General features: G+C 37.2%; 1 protein-coding gene across 3 annotated transcripts; it reads right to left on the bottom strand.

Moving 5' to 3' along the window:
- Window positions 1-2,628: 2,628 nt before the first annotated feature.
- Window positions 2,629-9,108, bottom strand: gata6 (GATA binding protein 6). Of its 3 annotated transcripts, none has more exons than XM_026206785.1 (7): window positions 8,996-9,108; window positions 7,403-8,308; window positions 6,150-6,316; window positions 5,551-5,676; window positions 5,225-5,312; window positions 4,992-5,092; window positions 2,629-4,766 (listed from the first exon to the last, which is right to left on the bottom strand). In XM_026206785.1, exons 2-7 carry the CDS (start codon window positions 8,253-8,255, stop codon window positions 4,599-4,601), a joined length of 1,503 nt encoding a protein of 500 aa, XP_026062570.1. In that variant the 5' UTR covers window positions 8,256-8,308; window positions 8,996-9,108; the 3' UTR covers window positions 2,629-4,598. The 3 variants fall into 3 exon arrangements, with proteins under 3 accessions (XP_026062570.1, XP_026062572.1, XP_026062571.1); XM_026206787.1 differs by lacking the exon at window positions 8,996-9,108 and adding an exon at window positions 8,872-8,891; XM_026206786.1 differs by lacking the exon at window positions 8,996-9,108 and adding an exon at window positions 8,653-8,770.
- Window positions 9,109-10,071: the final 963 nt, after the last annotated feature.

Raw genomic sequence — 10,071 nt, 5'->3', positions numbered from 1 at the left:
AAAAAACCCTCACAATGCACGCAGATTGCCTCCTCAAAGACATTGCGTGCGTGCTCTTCACCCAAACAAATGACGCAAAGATCGCATGTGTCATCGGGCGTCAAATAACGCCGACAGAGATGCACACATTGTCTAACCGCTTGCTAGTAGTCGCCATGATACACAGAGAAAGTTCGCTCTTACCGGTTCTTTCAGATGCACACTTCAAACAGAACAGTCAGTGAAGATGAAGAAGAGAATGACGTGTTCTCCTGCTTTTAGTCTGCTTACTACGATAGTGACGTCAGAGGCTGTCGCCGGCTAACTTGTTAGTGTTTTTTCAATATGCTTCAGATATGGGTCACGACAAGGTGTTCCCCATAGCACTCCCTAGAGGACGCAGTTTGAAGTTCCCTTGAAAGGGAACTAAGTTATTATAGTTATTTCAAAACCATCATGTCAATGAATTGTCTTTCACTATATATTATAAGATATCCTTTTCTTTTCAAAAATTATATTTACTGGTATTTATCATCTGTATTTGCAGAAAATTCCATGAAATGTCCCATGAGATCTATATTACAGTTCAGCAGAGTGAGGGAACTTACCATTAAACAATTAACATTTTTACGGTACATTTACACTTAAGTTGTAAATAAAACATTTTATAAGATTTTTTTTTTTTTGATCTTTCTACTTCAAAATGTCACATTTAATTCAATGTGTTACTTGCCATTTATTTGCGATTATTTGTAAAATGTTCTAACAAATTTTTAAGTGAAATGAAAGTATATATTTATATATATAGTGTTCCATGTTGCTCAACTGGTAGCGTTAGCAAGCAAGCTAGTGCAAGGTTTGGGGTTCGATTCCCCGGGAACACATGATAGGTAAAAATTGATAGCCTGAATGCACTGTAAGTCGCTTTGGATAAAAGTGTCTGCTAAATGTCTCAAGCATCATCCCATGGATAAAAAAGAGCTCTGGCTCTGGAGATAAATAAAAAAAAAACTGTAAAAAAAAAAAAAAAAAAAGCTTAAAACTTTACATGAGAAGTAGCATTGCTTTTTACATCAGGTTTTCAATACTGCATTTTTACCACATTTTGTTTTGTCTGTCTGTACTGTCTGATTTTACTTGTTTACCCATAAAACATTTAATTAAAAATCTTCCAGTGGAGTAAGACAAAATATTGCTTTGTAGAAGATATTTCTGAAAACAGCTCTTAAGCAGTGTTTCTTCTCCACTAAATGTATCTTTTTAGATATTTACACTTGACACTTTAGGTAAAAAATTGACAACAATTGAAACATACACTCTCATATACTCACATACACATACTGAGGCAAAATACTCATAAATAATTTGATTTGTTTTGCTGTGTGTTGTTATTACATATTGAAACAAGCAGTGGGATATGCCATATCAAATTGTACCTCCAGAACAGCGCTTACATGGAGCGTCTTGGCACAGATTGCCACTCCCAGCCCTCAATCACAAAGAGAAGAATTTGCTGCAATCCTTCACAGATCCCATAGCATAGCAATATGTCATACACCCTGGGCAGATAACCAGAATGCATAAGAATAAATCTTAATCAACGCTGGAGCGGTAGGTGACAGGATCGGGGAGCTGGAATGTAATGTGATGTTAGTGCAGTCTAAGTGAATTCTGTTGGGCTGTGCCAAAGCTGTTATTAATGGAGTGTGTTTCTGAGTTATTGAGCTTAATGTTGTGGCTGGTACTTCTCTCTGAAGCAAAGAGGGCAAATGTAGTTCAGAAGGGCAGCAGGGAGCAACTTTTGCTCTGTGGAAATACTAGTCTTGGCTGGTGTTGCAACCAACAAACAGACAAAGCGATTTACGATTTTAGACAAAACTGAAACATTTACAGAATTTGAACAATCTAAAGAAAGATTGGAAACAAATGAGATGATAATTTATACTGATGTTCTCTACAAATAGACATTTTTGACAAAAAAAAAAAAACAATACTGTACATCAACTTGTTCTGGGTTTCTGATCTTTCTGAATAAAATCCTTTCAGTGATCCTAAGCTAAAGAAATGTTGTCAACATGGTGTATCAGTATGTCAAAGCATGCCGTGTGTGTTGGTTTGATTCACCAGAATCACAAACAGAACAAGAAATGACATCAGAGAGATGCAATCTATCGGAGCTGAGACGTCATCAATCATCAAAGTGCAACCTTTAGGCAAAGATCAGCACATTCAAATGTCAAGAGTTCACATAAACCAATAACTCATTTCGGCTGAGCTCTGGCTTAAGAAGTCTTCAGATGCACTACAAACATGTCACACAATATTTTATTTTTACACAGAGATAATGTTCATTACTGACCCAAATTAAAGTCTGGCCATTTTAGATCAATATTGTGATCCTGCCTATCATTCATGAACTAAACTAATGTGATTATAATAAAAGAAACAAAAGAAATAAAAATATATCTAAAGTTTTAATTTGCATCAGTGTACCAACAAACAAAAACAGTCTTATCCATGAGCAAACAGCTGGCCTATGAGTGGTAAAACGACTAGAAAATCAATGCAAAATAAGCAATATTGATTAATATTTGATTCAATTAAAACAATTTGAATGCAACCAAAATAACGGATGGGAAAAACAACCACTTTAGTCATGGCTCTTATTTATTGTTCCAGTGTTGATTAACTAATGTGATGAAAAGAAGGAAAAATCCAACAATGAGGTCCTTCTTAATACTCTGTTCACTGGAAAACAATAGGGAGAGTCAACGGTTTAAGAACATTTTTACCATAAAAAATGTGCTTCATGACTGGTGATGACAATAAAAATGGAAAATCATTTTGATTAAGTACAAATTATGTGGATCCAGTGGTTGAGTACGAAGAGCCTTTCATAAGAAATGGAAAGTTTGAACCTTAAAATCTACAAAAAAGAAAAAAAAAAGCAGGAAAAACACTTTAACATATAATTTGAATAATTCCAGACAAAACCATAACAAATAAATCTGTTTAACCCGGATGGCAATGATCAAAATAAATTTGGAACTGAAATTATGCGGGGGGGGAAAAAATACAACCGTCAAATACAAATACGTTAATTCAAATCAAATAAACAAACACCTCTAACAAACACACTACATTGCAGAAATAAATAATTCTAGAGGTTATAAGAGTGGAGAATCACAATGATGGCAAAATGTTTCTTGTGTTATTCACAGATTGTCTCTATGACACAAAAATGTCACTGTCATGGAATTACTCTGCTGCTCTAAGGCTCTTCTGGTGCTCATTTAACCCCCAGTCTCAAAACCATGAGATGTTTACATGGAAAACTTGTAGTTGGGGAACTGTTTAACAGATCAGAGGCACCACTTGAGACTGACTCTTTCATCGGTGAATTAAACTCTTTAGATAGCTCATTCATTACTGTCATTGTGCATTATATTTTTAGTTTAGATAACTCACAAGAAACTTTCACTACTCTCTAAAGCATTCAACAAATAGTGAAAGCCAGATCCAGATTTAACATTGTTCCTTCATCAGCTAAAGCAGTGACCAGAGAAGTGTATCACGCTGTAAGTAAAAAAACTGAAATATACAGCAATATGCACTGATATTCACACATCAGTGTCATAGGTTAGGTAGTATTACATCCAAAATCATGGCAGCAAAACTTTTTTGCAGTTTTTTATTGTAACAAAAAAAAAATGCAACAGAAAAGGAAATCCTGAGCGCCGTTTGTTCTAACAGAGATATAAAGTTCGTTTTATTTATGCTTTATGCTTTGCTGATGATTTACTCCAGCTGGATTTCTCCACATAGGTTCGAAAAAACAAACTTTGGATTTTGATTAGACCATTTTCATTTGATAGGAAAACGTGTAATCGAACAAAACACTACAAGTCTCATGTTATCTTTGATACCCTGTGTTAAACCATCACAAAACAGTGAAGTCTTCTAAGAGCTTTTTTTTTTTCTCATTTTTTCTTTTAAATTTCACATAGGTGTGCAGATTAGTGAGCAACATCCACTGCAACAACATGATGCTTGAAACAAAAGATATCAAAGGAAGGGCAAGGCTTCAGTCCTACTCTATTTGACATTATCTTTATTGACAAATATATGCATTATTTGAACAACCGTAGCTTCATAAATATGTTTGCATTCATCGAAAAGAACACCTCGACACTTCATCTTCAATTCCAGTTTCAGACAGATCAACCATTTTCTCTTCAGATCACCACAATCCAATCAACAACCTGGTGTTTCCAGATGGGCCAAGTATCCGTTAGCATTAATATGTACAACTCTACTTTCAAAAAAAATCATTTTTTGATCCGCTTACTCCTCTGAGCAACATTCCTGGTGCAGGGTGTGCTCTGAGAGTACCAAAGGCGTGTTAAAGCAGTCGTCGTCCTCTAGTGCAGAGTAGAAAAGGTAATCTCCATCGTGGATGTCCAGTATTCCACGGGTCAAACAAAAACGGGAGTATTTGGAACAGATCAAGTCTCTAACACAGACCAGAAACAGATGACACCCCACACCCTGCCAGATTTTAAGGGACGTTCTAGAGAGCTGAAGGACAGCAAATGGCTCCCATCCCATAATGCCAGGGTTTAGGCCAAGGCCATGGGGCACCAAGTGTCCCCTCTCACGGAGGTTGCCACGTCAGCTGTGGACGTCAGGCCTACATTAGTGTACAGACTCTCCTGGCCGGGGTATTTCACCATGGATCCCGTCGTGCCTGGAACATCGACTTGGCCCACCAGCGTTGAAGAGTTGACCTGGATCAAACCAGAGAATGTGAGTATGACAAATCAAAAGCAAACCAGGCGTTCTAATGAAATGGACTATTTGCATGATGCCTTGAAAGCACAAAGTGTTGCAAGTTTCATGAGTAATGCAGAAAAAGCTGTAAGTTTTGGTACATTGTTGACTCATTTAAATGCTGAATATTTGCTACACAAATGCTGCAAAAAATACAATAAAATAAGGGTATATGAACTTACTGATGTTACAGGCACCTGCGTTGATGAAGGACTGTTCTTTGTGCACTCTTCTGAATTAGAAGACGATGAAGAAGTTGGAGTCATGGGGACAGAACTACTTCCTGCGAATAATTTTAATCAGTTAGTTCTCACAAACCTAACCTTGGTGGGATTATTCATTAAAGCTTGGAACTTTTCGTCCAATTGAGTATTTATTTCATTATTATTCTTATGGTTGTTGTTATTTAACATACCAGATGATCCCTTTGTTTTGTTCAAGGTTTTAGGTTTTCTTTTCCTTGTCTGAATACCTTCTTTCTTCATGGCAAGGGGTCTGGGCACCTAAAACATGAAATCCTATTTTAAAGTACAGTAATGGAACCTGTGGCTTTCCCCCGTTTGTTTTAATAGAATTTATATATATGTATGTATATATATATATATATATATATATATATATATATATATATATATATATATATATATATATATATATATATATATATATATATATATATATATATATATATATATATATATATATATATTCAATAGTATCAAATCATCTAATATAGCCTACCCCGTGTAACTTGGTGTAAAGTCCACATGCGTTGCACACGGGTTCTCCGTCTGCGTTTCTGCGCCACAGTGTTGTAGTGCTGGTCTGGCAGTTCGCGCAGGACAGGCCAATCCGCCTTGAAGACGACTGGGGACAAAAACAATTAACATCACATTAATATCACTAATCGATCATGATGAAGCTTAAGTCACTTATATTCATGAATCCTAAGTAATAGAATTAAATAGACATTGGCTTTTCATTTCTGGCAGATTAAATTAATGTTCAATTAATTTATTTAAATGTATTTAGTTTAAATCGTTTTTTTAACTTGATGTTTAATGCAAAATAAATGTAATAATCATAGACAATAAAATAAAAAGGGGTTCGATTGCACAAATATATTTTGAAAAAATGTACATAAAAAATATTACAATACTATATATATTTTGTAGCCTAAACAATTAATGTTCAATGCATGCAAACTCGTCTCGCCAATAAAAATTGCGTTTATTATGGGAGTAGACCTGTGAAGATGTTCCCAGATAACCTCTGGCTATTGTTTGAAATAAATAGGCAGGAAATTGAGTGGTTAAGTAGCTCATCGAGTCGGTGCTCACCATACGCTTCTGAGGTTTAATTAATGGTCGGCTGAGTCCATTCATTTTGCTGTACAGACCGCAGGCGTTACAGAGAAAGTGACCCGTGCCGTCGCGTCTCCACAGCGGGGTGGAAATGGAGCCGCAGTTGACGCACTCGCGGCTCTCCATCATGTCCTCGAGCAGATCTGAGACACAGACAGTTCCCCGTCAGTCTACACATTCACCATCAACTTCAGTGTGTGCCAAATGAATTGCGCAGACATGACACATTGTAACAGACTAATAGCATTAATGACAGATGTGATTATTGGTTTCCTCTGCAACTCTTTTCTCTTAATTAAATTTACACAATGATATCCACTTTGTTGTTTTGAGTAGGCCCTACTATTAGTTACAGTTTGCAATTACCTTCTTATTTTTATTTTAATCGCATTTTTTTAATATAACATGCACACATGTAACACGGCCAGTAATGCATAGATATAACTAGAAACTTCAGCTATACTAAAAGATACAATGGGTTTCAACAGAACTCCGTCGATAGCCTCAGATTAAGTTAAAATAATTCAACTTGTGAATGGCGTTATCATTAAAAGTTTCATTAGACTATAATCCGCTGTCTGTCACTGCTGTTGTAAAAATTTATTTGTGATGTGAACTTTGTACTTTTTGAAACGACAGAATTAGTTAATTAAGTTCATTCCTTTTAATTTCTTAAAAACAAATAGCCTATTACATAACACAGGGCCTACAGCAATATATTTTTTGTCTTTTCACACACGCAGCAAAAGGTTCCACCTGTTGTTTCGGAAACGATACGTTAGGCCTATTTAAAATAATAATAATAATAATAATAATAATAATAATAATAATAATAATAATAATAATAATAATAATATAAAAAATGTCCGATAGCTCGTGTCGCCAAACAAGCTGCGTATATAGGTTATTGACATTTGATAAAAGTATGCTATCACAAATAAATCACATAACTTCAATGATTTAAAAATCTTTCTGACAATGATCTACGACTGCACCCCGAAAATGACCTGTGCCTAAACATTTAATCATTTTGAAGCCGTTTAATAAACATTTTTTTTTTTTTTACAGATTTATTACAAATGTAGTCTAATAATAATGATGATAATAGTAGGTTAATAATAATAATAATTGAATTATTCACACGCTGCCCAAAATGTCAGAGAAACATACGATTTCAAATTCACAGCTCCCCCCAAAAACTTTTGGCATGATGAACAGCCATAGCTTACCTCCGTTTGGCCCCCTGATAGACAGCGGTGCGCTCCTGGACTGCAGGGAATGCAGCATGGAGTTCTCGAAGGGCCCCGCGGGCCACGCCGCCGGTAACTGGGAGAGCTGCGGTCCAACATACTGAGGATAAGGGCTTGTGTAAGATCCACTAATTGGCCGTGAAAGGTACTGGTCTCGACTGTTTACATTCAGAGGATTGGTGTAGCTGGTGTCCCTCGATGTGCCGTTATTCATGGGCGGACTGGGGGAGTAGTGGAAACGGTTGGAGGTATGTGGGCTTCCAGTGCTGTAGGACGGGCTCTCTGGGGCGGACTGTGACCAGACCGAGTGACTGCTGACCGCATGGCTCGGCTGCGATGACACGCTGGGTTGTAGGTACGATAAACTCGGTATCATCGTTCCAACGCGAGACGTCGGCACATAAACGGGAGAATTCGGGTTGGAGTGCATGTAACCGGCCGATGGCGTGTCGTTATAACCGGCCTGACTCTGGGCCGCAGCGATGGCCAGGGTCTGATACATGTCGGCAGGGTCCACAATTAAGCCTCCCTTATGCGTCTCCCTGGTGTGCCCACCTGGGATGATTAGTTTGTTGCCCTGGTCTAAATCCGTGAAGAGTGTAACGTCGTCAGAATTGGGCAGGGCGTTGTTGGGATGGCCAAAGTGAACGTAGGAGTGTAGGGGCCTGCCCTCGGAGCGACGCGCTCCCACCGCGTCCAGGTGCGTCGGCGCCGGTGATCTCAGCCGGTCCCTGCGGTCAGTGTTCAGGTAGCTCTGCTCAGCCGGAGACCCTGGGCTGCTGCTGGACACTTCGCGCTTGACCATGGACCAGCTGTTATCCCCCAGGTCCATCCAGGATCCCTTTTATTTCTCACAGTATGTGGAAAACACAGAGGCAGAATGCGCTGAAAATGAGAAACATTAAATGTGAGAAACGTTGGGATATGGAGAATAATATAAATAAGAATAAAGAAAACCAAATGTCAAAGAGGATTTCAAATCATTAAGCAAACAAAACCAGTTGAGTTTTAAGAACTTCGTTCTCATATTAGTCTTTGAAAAAGACTATGTTCACTTTTTCTTTTATAGCGGATGACGAGTTTCACTAGAGAAAGCGCGCAACTCAAATAATTCATAATCGTTGTGCCATGTGTAATATTAAAAATGTGAAAGTTGAACTGGATGACGTGATTGACTGAAACACAACTTCACTATATTCCCAAAAACCCACGCGCACGCACATACACACCCCATACAGGGCTTTAAACTGAAGATCTGAATCCATCCGTGTCATGAGCCCGTCCTCCCTCTTGATGTAGCCTCATCATAATTACCAAAAAAAACTCACACAGCGTAACAGATAGGAAACAAAACGTAATATGTCTTTGCAGAAAAGAGATAACCACTTGATAAGACCCACAAAAGATAAGAGAGAGAGGCAGGGTAAAGAAGAAGAAAAAAACAATACCCGAAATGATTTAGGCTCTCCTCAGCTGGCTCCAAACTCAAAACCAAGACAAGTTTGACAAAAGCAGGAGAAGACATTTATAATCAAGACAAGACTATGTGAGAAGAAAAAAGTCTCCACTGACCTATTGGTGGTTTGCCATAAGTCGGTGTTCGCAGGATCCAGCGGTTGTGTGGTTTCAGGACTTGGAGAACTATTAGGAATGAAAGTTCTCTGTTCACTCGTGACGATGTTTAAGAGAGGAGGTGCCTCCTGAGCTCAGAGCCTCTGATTGGATTCCAGCTTGAGCAAACACATCTGCTCGATAGGGGTGCTGCTCTTCACTTTCCACCTCACTTAGTTCCGATGTCCTTGATGTCGAATGGAAAATGAGGGTCTTATAATTCCAACTACATTTTCTCAAAGGGACAGAACAAATTGTTTGGCTCAGCGGACTATGTGTATATATATATATATATATATATATATATATATATATATATATATATATATATATATTTCTCAAAGGGACAGAACAAATTGTTTGGCTCAGCGGACTATGTATATATATATATATATATATATATATATATATATATATATATATATGTATATATATATATATATATATATATTATTTTATTTATTTATTTATTTATTTTTTTCTATAAAGGACAAGTGCAAGTTGGTTGAAATTGTAGCCTAACTTAAAGCAATAATTTATAAGCAGTTCATAAGTGGTGCCAGCCTAATTTGCTGACATAAATTGTCGATTTAATTTATAGCAGTTCTTAAAATAAAATAATAATAATAATACTGCCAAAAATACACACTATGTTACAGTTTGAAAATGTAAGCGAGAAAAAAAAGCCTTTTCGATTACTAAAATATGTATCCAAATCGGAATGATAATAAGCTCTTAGTAACCCGTTTTATGTTGTATTTTAATTGTGATTTGTTTTTATAATAATAATAATAATAGGAGGGTAAAAACGAAATGGAATGATGAAATCACTTACTCTTCTATTTGTTTTGATGTTGAACTTTGTCTGTGCTGTGCGAATCAGGGTCGTTGCTAATTAGTTCATCTAAGACGATGGGGCATCCATAAGAGATCCTACACAAACACCCAGCGGGCAACAGGCATTACTGAGTGCTTCACTTTGAACGGCAGATAATTCATTCAAGCAGAATATACATTGTATTGTGACCTGATCAAGG

Source organism: Carassius auratus, chromosome 27, assembly GCF_003368295.1.
Source record: "Carassius auratus strain Wakin chromosome 27, ASM336829v1, whole genome shotgun sequence".
In the NCBI taxonomy this organism is placed as follows: Eukaryota; Metazoa; Chordata; class Actinopteri; order Cypriniformes; family Cyprinidae; genus Carassius; species Carassius auratus.
Note: the sequence above shows the minus strand (reverse complement) of the source record. Positions and strands in the feature narration are given on the sequence as shown.